Genomic DNA, 20,410 nt, shown 5'->3' on the forward strand with positions numbered 1-20,410 from the left:
GTAACTGGGAATAGCTGATTCCTACAAGTGTTAGGGAAAACAAAGTGGGCATCTGAAACACCAAATATTCACGTTTTTCCAGTGCCTTCTGTTTTTTGAGAAATGTCCAGTCCCCAAGAACCGTGCATTCAGGATGGAATTTAGTAATTGCAGTAGGCACTGAGAGTTCTGTTATTCCAGGCCCCAAGGAGGGGTCCTGGGCAGGCCCAGGTCAGCAGGCCACGTTTCTCTATCAGGAGCAGATGTCTCCATTGTGAAGGCTTCTCACCACTTTTGCAAAGTATGGAATAATGGGAGTGCAGAGAGCAGAAGCAGCACAAGGAGGGGATGTTCAGCACCTGCTCGACTGTGCTTTGCATGTGCCTTCCCTCAATTTTCCCCAAGCACCAGTTTTCTGTCCAAGTGCTATTACAGGCTGGAGAGAAAAGCCATTGGAACGGCATAAATCTCTCATTGTTCTCAGTTGTCAGCATCAGCTCATGTTAAAAAAGGAAAAGCCTGTTTCCAGATTCTTTGAAGGTGATCATGGCCTTTGGACTCAGCTGGGGAACTTTGCCACTATCACACATGCTACGGTGTCTGTTCCCTGCTCCCTCTCAGAAAACCTTGAGAGAAGCCTCCACTTTGGTCTGTGAGGTTTTTTTAAACGCTAATCCAACACTCTGCTTCTAAGTGTTTAATTATTAGGATTGTGAAATACAACAACACCTAAGGCATTAATAGAAGGAATTAATTATAACCCTCTCAGCATGTGGTTTCCCCTTCATTTATAAAATCTCTTGTCATTTATCTGTCCTTTAAGTGACTTCTTGTAAAACCTTAATCAGGACAAATGGATCTTTCAGAGGGAAGAAAATGACCCCAAACTGGCACAGGAAGATTTGATTAAAACTCATAGTCCTTCTGTGGCAGCCCAAAGATCCCAGGGGACCCCATTGCTCAGCAGAGTGGAGGAAACAGCAGACAGAGAAGAGCTTTCTGTCTGAGGCAAAAAGACTTTATCACTGATGTGCTGACATCCCCTTTCTGTAGGACCAGCCTGTGATCAGTGTCTCGTGTTCCCTTTAAAACTCAGTGTCAGAACTTTGGTTCCAGCCTGATTAATTTCCCCTTTACTGATTGTGTGTCATTTGCTTTTAAGTAAGATCTTTATAAACGAGGCAAAACAAAGACAGAGATGAAGATTGTGCAGAGATAAACATTTGTGCTGCTGGGACTCCCACTGGCTTGGGCACAGCAGGGGCCAGAAGTAATGGGGGTTCACAGGAGTCCTGATTAGACCTCTCACTGTGAACAGGTAATTGAAACGCTACAGCAGTGGGAAAACAGCAAGCCATGGAGGTACTTAGTTTAAAGCAGACCCTGAACGAGCCAGAGGCTTCACACTCTCCCTGTGCCAGTGGGAATGAGGCAGGCCTGGGCTGGGGCCATGGATAACACACAGAGAGCACTCAGGGCTGTTCCTGGCTGCTCCTGTGGGCTCTGCTCGAGTTCTCTGCCTGGCTTGGGGATAGAAAGCACCGGCAGAGGGGCCTTGGGAAGAAACGTGGCACCTGCCTGTGCTAAAGGTGAAATCCACAGCCCAGGCTTGCTGTGAGGCACTGCAGGGATGGTGGGGGTCCAGCAGGGTCACAGCATCCTCCAGGAGAACCTCTGAAAGCTCCCTCAGTGATGGGACACTGATGGTTCTCCCTCACCCCATGGAGACAGGGAGCAGCAGCTGTGAGAGCCAAACTGGGGCAGCTTGGGGTGGCATGGCAATATCCAGGGTGAGGAGTGGCACAAGTGAACCTGCTGCCTGCAGCTCTTCCCTCTTGGTTTGTCTCCTGGAGTTGCCTCCCATGGTTGAGAGCCACTCACTGAGCAGCTGCCTGCAATAGTGCCTTAAAAGTGTGATTGCTGCAAATCTGTGATGTAGGGGAGAGAAATGCTGGTTTATGCCTCATTTTCATTTCTTAGTAATCATTGCTCCTCATGAAAGCCTCTAAATAAAACTTTTTGATTGTAGTAGTTTCTAAGTGAAGCTAACAAACCTCATCACCTAGGCCTCCCTTCTGCCAAACTCCTCTAAAAGCTTACTGGTGCCTCAAGCAGAAGTTTCTGGTTTTTAAAACAATGGGAGATTAATAATCTAATTTAGGTTTCCTTCACTCCCCTTTGAGGAAAAACGCCAACTCAAACCTAATGCACAGATGGAGAAAGAAGTAATTGTCACACGGAGCTGCCACACATACCTACAACCCAGACTCAGTGCTGGAGTTTTGCTGTGTTCCAGATCCCCCCAGCTGATGTATGGCAGATTTCCTGTCCTGTGTTGGCAACAGAATTCATAACAGCTTTCAGCAGTTTGAGTGGTTATTTGGGTGTTTGTACCATGTTTTGTCATTCTACATAAAAGTATTCAGTGATCATTAACAGAGTTCAAGTGTCACATCACCAAATTACTGACTGTAAATGCTTAGGGAGAAAAAAGAGGAATATTTTTGGCCAGGTAGTTGCATAAATGACAGGGCTTGGTGGGAATTATGAATATAATGATACTTCAGTTATTACAGTGACAGAAAAAGGGGATTTTGAACATCTAGATCCATTCTACAGGTCTCTTTTTAATTACAGGCGCTGACTTATAATTGCTGAGCATCTGTCCCTTAGCTGTAAAATGAAGGTTTGCATTATTTGATGCTTCCATCACTGTTTGTTCCCAGAGATTCTGTACCAGTTTGATGTGACCACAGCAGAGCACATTTCCCTCAGGTCTGCCCAAAAGGAAAGGGCTGAAAGCTTCTGCAAAGGTCAACACTGCTGGTGAAAGGCAAGATACTCATGCAGCACCATTGACAGGTGCCACTCCTTAGTTTGCCACAGCTCTGTGTGACTGTTCAACTGAGCAGCTCCTTCAACCTCGATTTCTGCTCTTTAAGGTGTAACCATTGCATCTTTATCTCACAGTGGTGCTGCGAAGCTGTGTCTCACAGTGGTGCTGCGAAGCTGTGTTAGCTTAGTGTGTGCAACTCTTCAAATCCCTGAAGAAGCTGAAACATTGAATGTTACCACCGGTGTGGGCACAGGCTGTGCAATTGTGAGAACCTCCAGGGAACATTCTCATTTCCCAAGAAACAGGGTTTCATTAAAACAGGTTTTTGTCCTATGCAGAGAGAACTCAACCAACATTAGCAACCGTGGGTCTGATCACGTCTCACATTTGGGTGACTGCAGGCACAGTGTGCTCCAAACCCAACAGGAGTTTACACAAGCAATGAGCACACAGAACAGTCCCATGATTATTTCCAGCCTTGCCTAACTTTCAGAAGAAACAGCAAAGCACAGCATAACTCTAATCTCACCAATATGGTTATCATCTGCAATAAAAATGTCACCTCAGGTATTAGCAGCGCTGCTAAATCACTGGCCTGACTTGAAGTCTTCCATCTGGAGTTGTAAGTTAAGGACAGTTTATCACAGCAGTGATTTATTGTGTAAACAGATCTTGCTGCTGGCATTTAGGAGAACGTGGCTGCCTGCCACTCAGCTGAATTCTTTTATCACACTTGACTGAAGTTCCCAGCCTTGAATTATTAGTTAATAATATCCGAGCGAAAGCATAATTTATTGTTTGAGTAAACTTTGAAACATAAAAACAGTGTCTTAGCTCCCAGACTTAGTGCTTGCCTTAGGCAAAGCATTTTTCTTTCAGCACAAAATTGCAATAGAACAGGAGTAAGATTTGTAACTAGTTCCAACACTTCCTGCATGTATAATTTACCTAATGGCAGAACACAATCTCCTGAGCTGTTCTTCCCTCATTTCTGAATTGTAAGACCAACAGCCTTCACGAGCAGAGGTCAATCACACAGTCAGACATGTCCAAACCTCAGAATTTCAAAGTATCACATCTGTGGTTTCCTGATAGGGAAATTTGATACTATCCCTTTTTTATCATTTCATCTGTTTTATCAGCAGGGCTTGAGGAAACCCATGAGTTTCCCCCTCAGAGGCACTTGTGGCTAATTTAGAGTGGAAGTTATTTCATTGAAAGGAATAACCTTGTCTGACACCAATTCCTTAGCATTTAGGGTATTATTTACAGCAGTGCCATGATACCAACAGCCAGCAGATGCCAGCACACACACGAGCACCAAAAGTGCCTCTTGCAGGCTAAAGGAGGGATGGTGCATATGAGAAACAAACCCCACTCCTCAAAACTTTACACCGGGTTTTCGGCTGCCCACATGAAACAGTGCAGGGAGGAAGAATGAAAGGCCAGGTGCTCATGCTGCAAACACTGCAATCCCTTCAAGTACAGATGGTCCTTTCTTCTGAAATTGTCACTGCTCCTGCCAAAAGCCGCGGCACCACAGTCACAGCCTTCTGACATTAACTGAGTGATGGAGATTGCTTCTGACAGACCTCTTCCAGAGCAGAAAACACTGGGCCCAGAGTGTTCCAAAAATCATCAGGCAAGTCCTCACTGCCAACGGAGATGGAGCAGGGGGAGTTTCTGGGCTCTAACTCTCCTTCCTCAGTGTATCTGCAAGGTTCACAGGTGTCCCCATAATCTTCCAGGGTGCTTTGGTAACACACTTTCTAAAGAAGGGAAGAAACAATGCAAGTCCACACAAAAGCTCCTACTGCCCTTTGGCTGAAAAATCCAGACAAAAGCAGTTAAATTAGCAGATATGCCGTTTTAGCAGTTTATTAGCAGTCATGACCTTTGTTTTGGTAGTCATGCCTGTTACATGGAACACAAGTGAGTTGAGCTCACCCAACTCAGCCGATGCTGAATCTCAAAATCTGACAGGCCATGTGACACATTGCACGCTCAGCTTATCTTACCCAGAATCAGTCCAGTTTGCCGACTCCATTCTGGACTCTGGCCACAATCCAGTCCGGGTTTTCACTTTTTCTGACTCCAGCCGGAATCCAGTCCGGGTTTTCCCCTTTCGGGAAAAACATCCATTTAGGACTCCGGCCAGAATCCGACTCATTCTGGACTCCAGCTGGAATCCGGTCCAGGTTTTCATTTTTGCTGAGTCCGTTCCAGACTCTGGCTGTACACTGGTCCAGGTTTTCCCTTTAACTGACTCCACTCTGGACTCTGGCTGGAATCCCATCCGGGTTTTGGTTTTTGCCAAGTCCATTCCAGTCTCCAGCCAGAAATCCCATCCAGGTTTTTCTCTTTACCGACTCCATTCCAGACTCCGGCTGGAATCCCATCCGCATTTTTCTCTTTACCGACTCCATTCCAGACTCTGGCTGGAATCTGGTCCGGATTTTCCCCTTTGCCGAGTCCATTCCTGACTCCAGCCGGGTTCCGGTCCGGGATTCCCACATACCCTGTATCCCGGATGGCATTGCCCAAAGATGAAGGAAAATTCTGTATTTTCCTGGCTTTCCTGGCCAGCAGGAGCCGGGACGTGCTGAGCCACCCCCTCCACCCGACAGCACAATACTGGAATTCTCGCCAAGAAAATTCAGTGGTGCCATCTTGAGAAAAAAGTACAACTCGGCAAGAAACAGGGCAGTATCTCACTTTTATTGTAGCAAATGTACGGGACCTTTGAATGACAAGATCACTTTCCCAAGGAAATACTAGCAAAAATATCCACAAAAAGTTCAAATAAATAAGAATACATGAATACCAACATCAAAAGCTGGTCTGCAAATCCGCAGTTAATCAAGTCCTTCCACCGTGGTCTGTTTCTTTTTCAGATGAAAAACCATTAATGCAATGGGAGCAACAAAGGCTCAACTCCTTTAAAATAAGGCAAAAAATAGTGCATTCTAGGCAACTTCATACTGTAGAAATTTTATGTATCAGCTCCAAAAAGCACATACTGGCTGAAAAACTGTCAAAATTCTCTCAGAATTCCAACAAGATCCTTTAAATAGCTAATACAAGGTCAAAGTTACCTGAAACAATGAATGGAACACAGAAAGGACATGAACAGTGACAGGGTGAGGGCAGATCTCAGTCTGGGGTCAAACAGGACAGCTCAGCCCAATGCAATCAGCACATCCCTCCCTGCGGCATTATCCTGCTGTCAAACTGGCTGAAAAAACTGTCAAAATTCCCTCCCTGCGGCATTATCCTGCTGTATCCAACTGAAAACAAGGTGGGAAAATCACTGCCCTCAGCATGAGACGCAAACAATGGAGAAAAAAAGGAACACGGCAAGAGAAAAACAATATTGCTTTAAATATTAAATATTTAAATTTTAAAGGAAAACAGTTTATACATATTAGAGTGAAATTCTGTTTCTTCACATCTTCTAACAGGGTCATTTCACTGCAAATAACTGAGTTGTTCAAAGTTTATACTCATGCAACTTGAAGCAGAGTCTGGCTGTTTATTTGAAATACAACCTGAGCATATTTGTTCTGTAGGTAATACTGCAGAACACTAAACTTTTACATTCTCTAGCAAAAAAAAAAAAAATAAATCTCTCTGTTTAAATATCTCACATCACAGTAATCTGTTCTTCAAGAAGCATCACCAGTGCTAGGCTCAGATCCATATGATCATATTGCTAAACCTTGTAAAAAAAAAGGCTGGTAGCCACACAAACACGGTGCCGTGCAAGTATCTTAAGTAATTCATTTTAAACTGAATGTGTTTGATGGAATACATTTTTCTGCTCTGTTCAGAAGTGCTTCTAAAGACAATATCCAGCAATGAAAGCAGTATAAACCATAGTCCTCTTCACAAAGGGAGCTCTTTTCATCTGTAGGCCCCGAACATGGTGAAGATAAAATGGAAACAGGATAAAACCCAGCCCTTGCAGGTCTGCTCAGCCAAGAGCTGTCTGCTGAGGCAAACACAGAATTTCTGTGTCTGTGTATGAACAAAGACAAGTGTGTCAGAAGTATCAAATCAATGACAGAAATTAGACTGGTGTGATTATCACGGGAGACAAACCTAATTGGCCAGATGCCAGATGGAGCCCTGTGATGAACTCATTAAAGTGCCATCACCACCTCCATCTGCTTCCCTTTTTAGTCTCCAACGACAGAATGGTGTCCATAAGATGACAAACCCTACATTCAAACTTTCCTACCTCTGTGACAAAAGACTTTTCCCAGTGCCAATCACCTTTGCTCTGGTCACAGCTGGTTGAAATGGGGTTTGTTTATTCTTAGAGAAGGGATCATGCAAAATGTGTCTACATGCCCTCCTGACAACCCAGGAAAGCTTCAATTTAGAAAATGTAGCATCCGGCAATATTCAGTGCTATAACAACATGCTAAATTATTTACTGCATCTAACGGAATATTTTTAAAAAACTGTTATTCTGATTATTGCCTGGATCCTGCTCACCTAAGGTTTGGAGCTTGTAACAGTGAACTAGAACAGTGCATTAAAATCCTGATCATTGGCAAAGCAGCTCTCCTATTTTTCACTACTGCTCATGTGAATCAGGAAAACTTGGCTAAGGCAGGCTCACAGAATTTGGCCAGAGCTTGAAATACTAGCACTGGGTGCAGGAACCTTTCATCTAAAAAAGCTGAAATACATGAGGCTGGACCAAAACAAAAGGGTGAAACAGCAACACTGGGATGTGCTGGTCCTCTGCAGCTGCTGGTGTTCAGTCCCATCCCGAGTGCCACCACACCTCTGACACAGCCACCTCCTCTGCTCTTTGAGCATCTCAGATTCAGGTTCACTTGAATTGCATAGAGCTGAATGTACATGCAACTACAATTCATATTAAGTGTAACTTTACAAATACTGATTCTGGACATGTAATACTGTCTGTTACATTCATTTCCTTTACCAATTCAAAATTTCACATTTGGTCTCCAGTAGACGAGGAAAAAAACACTAAAAATATTTCTTAGGCTATTCCTGAGCAATGTTTTTATGTACTGTAAAATACTCTACTTTATTACTACATTTCTTAATATTCTCACTTTTCAAACTACATATAAATTCATGCTTTGAAATTTTACAAAGCTGAAGATCTGGTAGGCACAATGAAAGATAGAAACAGCTAAGCATCTTAAAACCAAGATGAGCTCACCAAGAGAAGTGCAATTTAGCTATATACATAATGAACTCTTTAGGATTTGCTACTTTTTCCTTTTTCTATCACAATGTGAAGGATCCTCTTGCAGAATCTGGTCCATCAGACCTCAGCTTGCTTCTCATGAAGATTGGGACTGGTGGCTGAGGAGGAAAATATCCTTACCAGGATTTTAAAGTGAGAGTAAAAAACATTCTCTAGAATTTCATCTTAACAAGATCCTGTCCCCAGCTGCTGTGGTTGATTTGAAATTGTAATAGATCAAGTGACACTTGAATATTCTCAGAACTGTCCTTTGTATTCTCCTGTCTCTCACAGACACAAGAGAAGACAGAAGGCCCAAGCACAGGACCCAATCCTGGCTGCACAATTTCCTTCTGCAGGACATTTCCCCATCTCACCTCTCTCAACCTTAGGAAGCCAAGCTAGACTGGACCACAGGATAAATAAGAGTCAGCTCAGATGACTAAAAATAGGTATCTTCTGTATCAAAATATATCTTTACTTGAACTTACAACACCCTTTAAATTCTCCCTTAAGAGTCTGTTTCTTATGTTTTGAGAGGCCACCAGTTCTGAAAACTAGGCCACACAGTCCCTGCTAAAAGCCTTAGTTTGCATGACTCAAATATATCCATGTGCAATTTGAAATCTGGTCATTTCCCCTAAATGACAAAAAGCATCAAGGCCTACAAAATGAACTTCCAGGAAAGCTGTCAGTAAACACAGTGAAAATCCCAGGGTATAAAAATACACATTCTATTTTCTTAATCTGTCATTATTGAAGCTCTCTGGTCCCTAATACTTTGTCTTAAAAAGAATTCTTTCTGCATTAAAATATTTCAAAACATTATTTCCATTCTTCTTCTTCTCAAAAAAATAATACCTATTTAATCCAAAAAATCCAATTCATCATCTTCTGTGAAGAATTAGAGTTGACTTTGCATAGATAACAGGCTCCATTATTTTACAAAAACACCAAAATCAAACCTGCCTTACAAAAAGCACATCTGGGCAAGGAGAAAGAGCATGGACCCTCTTCCCTCACACCCAGCAGGGTAAATACAAGGAACACTCAGCTGGTGCAGACAGGATGTTCTACACTTCTCTAAACTTCACACTGTGCTATTGTTCTCCTCACTGAGCAATTACAAATACTTTTGAGGAAAGACCAATGGAAGACATTTGCCTTCAGAGAGAACATTTCCTGCTGGCTTAAGATCAAATCTATAGAAATGAACAGTGCTGACTCAGAACCACGTGCCAGGAACATTTTTCTCAGGATCTTCCTATGAAGAAAAAAAAGATTCTTCTGCACTGGCCAGATGCTTTCTAGCAGTCAAGAAGCATCAACATTCACTAATTTTCCCTCACTGAAATTTGCGTGGTGTTTGCTTTGTGCCATTTGTTTTTATTTTCCTGTCCACTGTTGGTTTTTTAGGAGGAACATAACTGCTGGCATTGCCATTTTTCTTTGGATTTGTACACGTGTATGTTTTTAAGCCTTTGATGGGAGCAGCTGCACCGTGGAATGCTGGGGTTTGCTTAGGGGGTCTGATGTTACCAACAGTTTGGATTTTAGAGCTGCTCTCGGGGGGCTGCAGATTGAGAAGCTGCTGCTTCGCAGCTGGTTTCTTTCTCAGTTCACTCCTTCCATCACCAGTGTGCCTCTGAGAAGGTGCTGCACACCCCATTCTCTCAGGAGCTTTCAGGTGAGCTGGATGGGAACGCGCCTGGCGAGTGTCCTGAGAGCAGGGCTCTGCCCTGGGACCCAAACAGCTCCTGGGCAGCCTGGCAACACTTTCCTGGGGCACTGCCTGCCGGGGGGGCACAGGGCTGAGCAAGGCTTTGCCTTTCCCGGGGCTCTTGAGGGCACGGCTGGGGCCGGGGACACTCTGGGGCCGGGCTTTGGTGGCCCTGCCCCTCTCGCTCTGCACCGTCTGCATCTGCAGCCACTCCAGCTGCAGCAGGCGCTCCAGGTACTTCTCCAGGGATCCCGTGGGCTTGGGGCGGAATTCGGCTCTCCCTTCCACGTGGGCAAAGGTGGCCAGCTGCTTCAGGTCCCACGAGTTGAAAGGGGGTGGCAGGAAGTCGGGGTAGTAATATTCGGATTCTTTAAATCCCATTTCAGGGATGTGTTCCAAACAAACTGGGTCGATTTCTTCAGCTCTGAGGATGAGTTCCGGTGGTGTGCAGGGAGAGGGGGGAATGGGAATCCTTTCTGAGTCAGAGAGGTCACTGGCACTATCATCTTCAGCATCTTCTTTAATAATTTGTACCGATTCAAAATCAAGAAACATTTCACCTACAGATGCTTCTTGCCATTTTGAAGAGCCAGGACTGGCTTCAGCAATGTATTCTTCATGATTCTTCCCCAGCTGTTCTTTTTTACTGCAATAAAAATGCTGCACTGGGACATCCTTAGCCCTACAGAAGTTTTCTTGTGTGCTGCCCTTTGTGCCAGGGGGGATCCTGTGCAGGAAAGATTCATTTTGCCTTTCTGGAGGACTCCTGTGCAGGAAGGATTCGTTTTGCCTTCTTTCTGGAGGACTCCTGTGCAGGAAGGATTCATTTTGCCTTCTTTCTGGGGGACTCCTGTGCAGGAAGGATTCGTTTTGCCTTCTTTCTGGGGGACTCCTGTGCAGGAAGGATTCGTTTTGCCTTCTTTCTGGAGGACTCCTGTGCAGGAAGGATTCATTCTCCCTTCTTTCTGGGGGACTCCTGTGCAGGAAGGATTCGGTTTGCCTTCTTTCTGGGGGACTCCTGTGCAGGAAGGATTCGTTTTGCCTTCTTTCTGGAGGACTCCTGTGCAGGAAGGATTCATTTTGCCTTTCTGGAGGACTCCTGTGCAGGAAGGACTCGTTTTGCCTTCTTTCTGGGGGACTCCTCTTTGGTCCTTGTGCACTGTGCAGTGAGCTGCAAACACTCAGGATCCTAAAGGAAAAGGAAGTTCATGTCCTGTTAGAATGGTCAGTGCCTTTGAACAGCAGCTTACAAAGGTCTTGCCACCCCTTCAAGGATGGGGATCTCCACGACTGAAGCTAAAACTGGCACAGAAACTTGGTAATAAGGCAAAATCAATAATTGCTAGTAAAGATAACACTGCCTACTACTGATTTTTTTGGTTTTGGTTTATTTTTATTGTTTTGCCTGAGAACTAACTGCAGCAGGATAGCAAGTTTCCATTTTGATAACTTAAATCTGTTGTTCTCATAAATGCTGAACTCTGAGCCAGTGAAGTCAAATGCAGCTACAATTTCATCAAGCATTTTGTCAACCAGTTTGAAATGACGACAAATTCAACAGATAATCTTAACATAAAATTACCTTTTTGACTGATTATTGCCATCCAGCTGGTTCCTTCCCTTCTTATAAACATTTGGTTGGTGACCATCTTGAGTGTCATGGGAAATCTGCAGGGATATGAAAGTTTGTGATGTTATTAAGAAGCTGACATAGAGTAGGTACACTTTTTATGTTAGAAAAGGGGATTATTTACCTTTTCAATGGCACTTGATACATTTTTGCCTAATCTTCCAGGAGGGGATTTCGCATAAGAAATTGGTTTATTTAGTCCTTTGGTGCTTGGATGGCTTTTTCCATTACTGTAACCACAAAGGATGAAACAGAGTATCAGATATAAATAGCAGTGTATTTGAGTGTCAGAATAGAAGTGCAATAAAAACTTGAGAGTACAGCTGAGTTTAAAAAAGGGCTGACTGCAGTCATTCTTAAAGTTCATCAGGACTATGCCACTATGGCCACTTTTTACTTTTTATACTACAAATGCACTGCTGTATTTTTAATAGTATTAATGCAAAAGTGAATAATTCTATCAGATCATATAATAATAGAATGTAGCCCTTATATAGAATCCTCTGACAGGATCCCAGAGCTTCTTTGGACATAATAAATATTACAATATTTAACTACTGATTTTTATAGTACCTGGTAGGTGCTCCAATTGCAATTTACCAAAATTATTATAAAGTACAATATGAAGGCCACATATGAAGCCAAATCTTGCTTGTCTTTCCCATTTGCATATTCTCAACAAAATTTAAAGGATTATTCCTTTGAAGATAAGGAGTGGAAGTGAACAGGGATCACAATGAAGGCATGAGAAAATTCCTTCTTTCATATTATAATAAGGTTGTGAAAATATTATTAAGAGAAAGAGCTCATATGAAAGCAAAAGGAATGGCATGACTGATCTGGACAGCTTAGAACTAAAACATGCTTCCTTAATGAAACCAGATACATTTCTGTGTAAGCAAGCACACAGAAAAATCAGCATATTCTGTATAAATAAGAACAGTGTTTGCTCTACAAACAAGAAGCCTTACTGATTTCCAAAATATTATTTCAGAACAGGAATAATCAAACTGTGCCCTTCTATCTAATCTAGCATTATTGCGGTTCAGTTAATTTGCCAGGCTGTACATCTTCTCAGTTTTTATGTCAGTATACTCAGATTTTGTTTTTTAAAACACATGATTTCACAAATTCAAGAGCTTATAAAAGAATGAAACTAAGTTCTGTGCCTCCAGCATTGCTGCAGTCACCTCTGTGACCTTGTGACCTGCACCATCATCCTGCACAATCATTTCTGTCACTGGGATCAGGGGAGAGGAAGGCAGTGGGAACAGGAGAGCCAGGCACTTATTAACTAAGCCCAGCATGTTGACACTCCAATAACTATAAAAAGCGAAATTAATTTCCTTACTTTACCATTCCTTTGTGGTTTTCATTGGTGTGGCTGTGGCTTTCCTTCTGCTGTGTCTCTCTGTGCAGTAATAAGGGATATTCCTGAATGCCTGGTCCCATTATTCCTCTTTCCAAAGGGAATCTGCACCTTTATCGTTACATAATCTTCAAACGGCTCCAGTCTTTTGGCTTGGCAAGACACAATATATCCAATGCAGACATCCCCACGTCCCGGAGATGCTGGCCACAAACAAAATCCTCCCGATGTGATTCTATTTTTAAAGCAGGAAGATAAACATAATCAGCGGCCAAGCTGTACAGGAAAACAGTCCCCTCCCCCAGCCCTCGCTTAGTGGGAAGCAGCATCGTTCAATTCACTATTCCCAATATAAGGAATACCTGAGGGCACGGCTGCGCTCCCAGAGCTCCCGAGCAGTGTCATGCGCTCATCCCCATCCCTGCTCAGCCTGCGCAGCTCCCGGCGCTGCCCGAGGCTGGGCGTCACAGCCCAGCGGGGTGGGTGCTCCTGCTCCCAGGTTATGGAGCAGAGATCGACCGACCCCTGGTGCCGTGCGGGCTGAGCGCTCCTGGTGGTGTCACAAAATGCGCTCTTCCGACATGCACACACGCAAATCTTGTATCCAATACTTCATCTTTTTCTTTTTCCAAAACAAATGTCTCATCAGCTCCTACTAAAAATACTCAGGATCCATTGCTTTCTTTCATTTCGGAGGAACTGCATTCCCGTACCAGGGAACTGCACGGTTCCAGGGGCTCACAATGCTCTGCAAATGTGACAGGTGACAAACAGCTCTCCTGACGCACCTTTACTTCTACTGCAGTGCTGTTTATGTATTTACAGTCACATTAATGTCCGTATCTAGTGACACTTGATCCCATCCTATCCCTCAAACGCCTCCCCGCATCCTGTCCCAGCCGCGCCCGGCGGAGCCGAGCCCCGGAGCCCCGGAGCGCCGCAGTCCCGCACCGGACTGGGCAGAGCAGCGGCCGCGAGAGGCCAGCGCCGGCCGGGCAGTGCCCGGGAGGGTGGCAGGCTGTGTCCTCGGCTATGGCAGGCAGTGCCCGCGGTGGATGGCAGCAGTGCCAGCAGGCGCAGACTGTGCCCGCAGCGATGGCAGCTGTGCCCGCAGCGCCCGCCGAGCCGGGCCCGCTCCGCTCCCTGCCGCCGCCGCTATCACCGCGCTCCGCAGGAGCCGCTCCTTCACTCAGGAGCCGCTCCGCATTCCCCGGCCATCCGCGCCCCGGCCCGGTACCTGCCCTTAGTGCGCGTCCGTCGCCAGCGGCAGCGGTGGCGCCGCCCGAGCGCAGAGCGTGGGGCCGGGCCGGGCCGGGCGGGGCCGGGCGGAGCGGGGGAAGCGGCCCGGCGCCTGCGCTGCGGGAGCGGAGCGCGGCGGCCGCGGTGTCCGGCGGGGGCCCGGAGCCGCTGCCGCGGTCGGGCTGCAGCGGGGGCCGCGCCGCCCATGGGCGCTGTGGCGGCCCCGAACGCGGATCCGTCCCCCGCCTGCCGCGACACCGAGCCCGGCGCCGCGGCCGCGCCCGACAGCTCTCGCCCGCCCTCCAGCCTCTGCAGCAGCCCCGGCTCCCTCCTGCCCGACAGCCTCCAAGCCTTCCCCGGCCTCGACTCGCCCAGCATCCAGTGTGACAGCCTGGAGTGTCCCCCCTGCTCGTGCTGCTGCCGCGGGAGCGCGGGCTCGGCCGCAGCCAGCGAGGACAGCCTGCAGGCCCCTGTCGCCCGCGGCTCCGGCACACGCTGCTTCGGCGCGCACCGCGCCTCCAGCGACCTCTCCGACAGCCTGGAGTCCTTCATCCAGCACGACAGCCTCCAGTCGCTCTCCAGCCTGGGTGTGAGCACCTCCAGTATCAGCGGTGATAGCCTTGAATCCCTTTCCAGCCTGAGCCTGGGGGCCACCAGCCAGCACAGCGATCTCGAGTTCATCGGCCAGTGAGTCTGCCTTCAGCTTCCCGCACAGCGCCTTACTGCTGGCTGTCTGCCAGCTGCCGTGACACCTGCCACGCTTCTGCCCTTCGTTCGAAGGTGACGTTGTTGCTCCAGGTGATCCTTGCTGTATCCGGTGCAATAACCTCAGACCTTACTGTGTCTGCCATTCCCAAATTAAGTGCTTCAGAGGGGTGGTGCTCATTATTACCTGCAGTGTTAGCGCTGATTTTTTGTCACCAGTTAAGAATGGAAGTGCGTGGTCCTCAGAGGAATCCCAGCTACCTCTCAGATCTCTATGAGAACATGTTAAGGGCTCAAGGAGCAGTGGCACAAAGGCAGCAGCAGCCCCCAGCAGTCCATACAAGTAGCAACAAGACTTTTCGGAGCAGTGCCCCAGCCAAGGAGAGCCCCCAGCCAAATAATCATGGGAGCAGCACCTCCTCCAGCTGTGACCCAGTCCTGCGGCCCATCATGCGTCGCCGAGCGAGGTCCCTGCCGACATCACCCGAGAGGAGGAAGAGAGCAGCAGTGCAGTGTCAGGAGCCCGGCTGCCAGAGCCGCATGAACCGGGTCAGGTTCGCTGATGCTTTAGGCTTGGAGCTCACTGAAGTGAAAGTCTTCCAGACTGGGGAGGATCCATCCATCCCTTTGCACGTCCTTTCCAGGCTCTCCATAAACTCAGACCTCTGGTACAGCAGCTTGAACTTGGAGTTTACTATGCAATGCTTGGTCCCTGACTTCCAGCAGCCTGCAGACTGTCTGGATTTCTCATCCCGACTGCAGGAGCAGCAGGTGTGTCTGGAACGGGTGAGCAGCTCAGATCTGGGGCTCAGTGGCACCATCCAGGTTCGGAATGTTGCTTTTGAGAAGCAGGTGTCCGTGCGCTACACCTTCAACCAGTGGGAAAGCATCCATGAGGTGTGTGCTCGTTGGAACTGCAGCATCCCAGAGAAAAACGGGCAGGATCAGGTTGATGTGTTCACTTTCTTTCTTCCTGTGCCTCCTTTCCTCCTTCAGCTCAGCACTCTCGTCCAGTTTGCAGCAAGGTACCAAGTCAACGGCCAGGAGTACTGGGATAACAACAGAGGAAAGAACTACACCCTCAGATGCCGGACTCACCCCCTGAAGCTGCCGAGGGAGTGTGAGGAGAGCTGGATCCACTTCATCTGAGCAGAAGGAGCAGTGCTGAGCAGCGTGTCAGTGGTCTGGTGGCACTCTGTCCCTTGGCACTCTGCTCCTATGGCAACAGCTTTCTTTTTGAAACCTGCCAAACCTGGCCAAGTGTCCCAGGGCTGGGAGGCAGCCAGTGGCCTTTACAAACTGCCCTAAACCTCTGGGAAAGTTAAAAGGGCCAGAATCTGTAGTGAGATACCATCATAGAAAAGCCATGTGGCTTTTTTGAGTGCATGAGTCATTGCAGAATAGTTCCCAGGAATGCTGTGAGGCTACCAGAGAGCAAAACAACACATTTTTTGTTGCTAGTGATACTCTTGGTTGCATAGAATGTTTCTAACTGATCTCTCTTACCATTTTCTACTGTTTGTTTTCTAAGTGGACAGTGTGACTTAACTGGTTTTGTTTCTAATTTTGTTTCTATTTCTTCACCAAGTCAGGGCACTATTCCATTTGTGCATAATTTGGATGACAGACATTGGAGGGAGTACTTTTATTTTTATATATATGTTATTAAGGCTGCAACCACGTTAAATATTTCCATTAATATCTGAATTGGAAATTCAATGCTACTATGAGCAAAACATACATGAAAATGTGCCATCAGCCCCCCTGTTTCCCTTGGGGAAAAAAACCAAAAGGTGCCTTTTCCTATCTCCTCCTTGCAGCAGGAATGATTGTTACTGAAGTGTGTGTAAGGCAGATCAGCCTGTGGAAATTCTCACCTTTATCAAGTGATGCCCAAGTAGGTTTTTCTCAAGGTGATGGTACAGGAATTGTTTTCCTGGTGCACCTGCTTTTACTAAGGGAAACAAGACCTATTTTGGACTTGTGTTGCAAGTGCAGTTGAAGGTCTCAAAGCACTGTATGAATGCTTATGATTTTATCACTGTTACTGGTAAAATTATAGATCAAGAAATGGATATGATATAAGTAAGTATATATAAGGAAAAAAAATAGTACAGGGAGCAGGGTACAGAGGTTTGGAATAGCATTCCAGAACTCTGAATCACAGTTATTCCCCACTGTTCCAGAACTACTGCAGAAGTAGCTTTGACTTCTTTATTTAACTGCTTGCCATTGTAAAACAGTTGAACTCCCAAGCCTGCAGCCTTGCAACGCAAGCAGGAACTTGAAAAAACTTAATTACACAAACCCATATACAGAATCCCTTCTGCTGCAGGGAGAGCACAGGAACACTGTTAAACCACCTTCCTGTGCTTCTTGTTTTATTATTTTTTTTCTGTGGTCTTAGTGTGGCTTAAGATTTGCAACAGGCTTAAATTTATGAAGTAAAAGTTTGTCCATAATTGTTCCCATACATAATCATTACTGCATGGAAAGTTTAGCTTTGTATGTGTAACACAGACTTTCAGAGCTGCCTGGCTGGAGGTGTTAGAAGAGCTGTGTTTTAGGACTATGCTGTGAAAATCAGGTCACTTACTTGGGCATCTTATTTTGGATTGGTGCTTCTTTATCAAAATCACACATTGTAAAATCACAGTTGTAAGCAACCCGTGGCCAGTTATATATTAGTCTGAAAAGTCCACTGAGTAATTCTGGAAGTGCAGAAACCCCAAGAAAATTAATTAGTCTGGCAACTTAATGCTGCTTCTTTGTTGTGATACCCATTTAGCAAAGCTGGGCTTTCAAGTGAGGAAGCTGCCTCATTCCATTGGTCTTTGACTTTCAGAGGAACCAAAGTCAGGAATGAGGATTCTGTGAACTGCCGAGCACCTTTTGCAGAGTACTCAGAAAGCTCAGTCCTATCTGAACACGCACACACATGCACAGAAGTACTTGTGCTGAATAAAAGGCACTATCTTCAAGCATTGCTCCCCCCTCTTTTTCCTTCTCACCTTACTGTTGTTCTTCCACCAGCAAACACAGCACACCATAAAAACCCCTCTCTTACCAGACACCAGTTCACAGTGGGTGTTGCTGGAGCTCAGAGCAATACTTGCTTTTGTGCCAGAAGGATGTTGCTGTCTTCTGGGACAGACTGTCATGTGCTAGCAAATGTCAGAACTGAGTGTTCCCTTGGCCAGGTCAGATTTTGTAAAGCTGAGGCTGTCACAAGAAAGGTTCATGCCAGATGTAGCACAGTGTGAGAGGGGTGGAGAAATGAATGTCTCAGCAGTCTCAGTTGGGCTTCTATTGTCCTCCTTCCACAACCTCTCAGGGTTTTGGCATGTGCAAGGTCTTGAATACTAAATCCTGAAGCATTATTCCTAGTTTCCTTTTACTCTGTGCTGGTCTGCACTGCTGGAGAAGAGCTGACAGTGCAGTTCTCTGGCACTGCTGGCTCCGTGGAGCAGTGGAGCTGAGAGCCATCTCCGGGTTAAGCTGCTAAACCTTCACACCAGTACTGACACCTGTCACAGCAGAGCTGATATTTGCACTTAGGTTTTATTGCCGCTCTCAGTAATGAACATCAAATGGCTTCTGGTTGACAAAAATGGGATGAAGCCATTCAGTGCTAATATGCACCTGTTGTGAAGGTAAACTTACAGCACATTTGTATCTTCTCAGGACAACCTGACTGCTTGCACTGTGTTAAAATTGAGCACTTCCCTTATAATGAGGATTTTGTAAAAGTGAATTCTTCACAAGGATTATCACCATATAATGCACTTTTAAAAATATGTATTTATTATTGTCATACAGTGAATGAATGTCTAGTAGTCCACAGTTTCAAGGTTCTTTCAAGCATGTTTTTTAAAGAAATTTGAAATCTGTGTAAATAAAAAGGGGTGAAGCACATATGCTGGACAAAAGGTTCAGCTGGACAAAAGGTCCAGCAGTTGTAAAATTGCAAATTGCCTAATCAATTTTAAAAAGCAATAATAATACTATGCCTATTGTAATACAGAAGATTGAAATAAAAGCTTTTCACAGTTTTCTGTTGTTTCTGTCAATGGTAGACCTGTTAAGAAAGCTCATGAAGAAACATAATTTTGAGTCGTCACTTAAAAAACAACATACTCTGGAAAGTAAGGTGGGTTTGAGTTGCTAAACAATGAACAGCACTTGATGAAGATACAGTGATTAGGGTAGGTATCTCAAAGATGATCTGGCTGCCACTTCCTTCATGGAATCTGTTGTCCTTTCACCTCAGAATTCTGTGCCTGCAGGGCCTGCAGGATTGAGATCCAATTTTGGAAAAATGCTTGCTGCCACTTGATTCTAATACAGCTCCATGGAAGAGAAGAAAAGAGAAGAGAAGAAGGGGGTTTTCCTCAAATGGCACTTTCCAAATCTGTGTTAGACTTTACTTAACACATTCATTTCTGGGCCTCATAATTGTGTTATTATTTGTTCTATTTCTTTTCTTTCAGTTCTCCTTGCTGCAGCCTTTCCTCTCAAACCAGGTTCTTTCCCCTGACAGGTTTCATGAAAATCTGCCTGTGCCATGTTAGGAGTGTCCCTATGCAGTGCCTGATTTATCCTCCATGTGAAATGCAGCTCCATTGGGGTCAGTCTTGACAGGGTTGAGGATTGGAATTATCTGTTGCGAGGTTTCTCCTAAGGCAAAATGAAGACATTTAAGCAGCAGACATAATTAATAAAAATAAACATTACCAGTTACTTTTTAATCAGTGCAAATTACTGCAAATCAGTTTAAATACATGGGCATGTCTGTATTAAGTTGCTCAAAAATGTAAGATTATTTAAGAAAATGATCTTTTTTTCTGCAAACATCCAACTATCAAGTTTGTCTTACAGGTTGTTGGTGTTACTTTTAATACAGGTGGTATTTTTACATCTAGTTTCATAGTTTATTCGTATTTATTTTACAAATTTAAAAATTAAATTGCAGTTTGTAATCACAGTCATATGCATGTATAGTCAGTAACTACAGCACTTAATGTAGTGTATCATCAGTGCTCAGTTGTACTTTACAGCTGGTAGACTTAGAACTGCAGTGAATGATTATTCATTTGGCAACAGGAGTGTAACATTAGTACTGACTTCTTTCCCAGCTTCTTTCTCCCTGTGATCTCAGATCTGCAAGTATTTCATTTGACACTTGATATTCAAACTGTTGGTATCTACACTTCTGACCCTTCACACACAACAGCAGCTGTGCCAAAGACTGAAAATACCTAGGCCAGCACAATGTCTTCCTTTACTGTAATAAGGATAAAAAATTCTACTGTAGTGAATAAGAGTCCCTGTAAATAGTGCTACCCTACCCTAAAGAGTTTTTCCATTTTCTCTGGTGTTTTCACATGTGTCTGAAATGACTGTGGCCAAGTAATTTCACTGTTGGTTCTGGTCTGTTTAATGCATAACTCAGTGAAACTTCTCTCTGACTTCCCTTCTGCTAAACCAAACAAAACAGACCACTGTTACAGAATGAGAAATGAGCTGAAGAAATCTCAGTGTGGATTGCAAGAAGGAAAGTGTGTGATCCGCTTCTGGACTGTCTCACTTTTGCTATAGAATGAGTAAGGCTGCACAGGCTCAGCCTCTGTGTTTGCTCATGGTAAGGGAAACTTCCACTTCAAAGAGGTTTTGATTATTTCTGCTTCATATAGGGAAAGCAC

General features: G+C 45.2%; 2 protein-coding genes across 7 annotated transcripts; one reads left to right on the plus strand and one right to left on the minus strand.

Moving 5' to 3' along the window:
* Positions 1 to 5,511: 5,511 nt before the first annotated feature.
* Positions 5,512 to 19,080, minus strand: FAM217B (family with sequence similarity 217 member B). Of its 6 annotated transcripts, none has more exons than XM_038159143.1 (6): positions 14,002 to 14,092; positions 12,747 to 12,999; positions 11,520 to 11,625; positions 11,348 to 11,433; positions 10,907 to 10,954; positions 5,512 to 10,657 (listed from the first exon to the last, which is right to left on the minus strand). In XM_038159143.1, exons 2-6 carry the CDS (start codon positions 12,845 to 12,847, stop codon positions 9,391 to 9,393), a joined length of 1,608 nt encoding a protein of 535 aa, XP_038015071.1. In that variant the 5' UTR covers positions 12,848 to 12,999; positions 14,002 to 14,092; the 3' UTR covers positions 5,512 to 9,390. The 6 variants fall into 6 exon arrangements, with proteins under 6 accessions (XP_038015071.1, XP_038015069.1, XP_038015067.1 ...); XM_038159141.1 differs by having other exon boundaries at positions 5,512 to 10,639; positions 10,808 to 10,954; XM_038159139.1 differs by lacking the exon at positions 14,002 to 14,092 and adding an exon at positions 17,776 to 19,080 and having other exon boundaries at positions 5,512 to 10,954.
* PPP1R3D (protein phosphatase 1 regulatory subunit 3D) lies at positions 14,647 to 18,763 on the plus strand. The gene has a single exon (XM_038159144.1). The coding sequence runs from the start codon at positions 14,934 to 14,936 to the stop codon at positions 15,855 to 15,857; it is 924 nt and encodes a 307-aa protein (XP_038015072.1). The 5' UTR covers positions 14,647 to 14,933; the 3' UTR covers positions 15,858 to 18,763.
* Positions 19,081 to 20,410: the final 1,330 nt, after the last annotated feature.

This window comes from Motacilla alba, chromosome 20, assembly GCF_015832195.1.
Source record: "Motacilla alba alba isolate MOTALB_02 chromosome 20, Motacilla_alba_V1.0_pri, whole genome shotgun sequence".
In the NCBI taxonomy this organism is placed as follows: Eukaryota; Metazoa; Chordata; class Aves; order Passeriformes; family Motacillidae; genus Motacilla; species Motacilla alba.

What these genes read in the sequence shown, in the direction of transcription:
- PPP1R3D (XM_038159144.1), top strand. Translation starts at nt 14,934, where the DNA reads ATGGAAGTGCGTGGTCCTCAGAGGAATCCCAGCTACCTCTCAGATCTC.
- FAM217B (XM_038159139.1), bottom strand. Translation starts at nt 12,847, where the DNA reads ATGGGACCAGGCATTCAGGAATATCCCTTATTACTGCACAGAGAGACA. An exon ending in TATCAAGTGCCATTGAAAAG is followed by an intron (nt 11,434 to 11,519) that starts GTAAATAATCCC and finishes ATATCCCTGCAG; the next exon opens with ATTTCCCATGACACTCAAGA. An exon ending in GGCAATAATCAGTCAAAAAG is followed by an intron (nt 10,955 to 11,347) that starts GTAATTTTATGT and finishes CTTTTCCTTTAG; the next exon opens with GATCCTGAGTGTTTGCAGCT.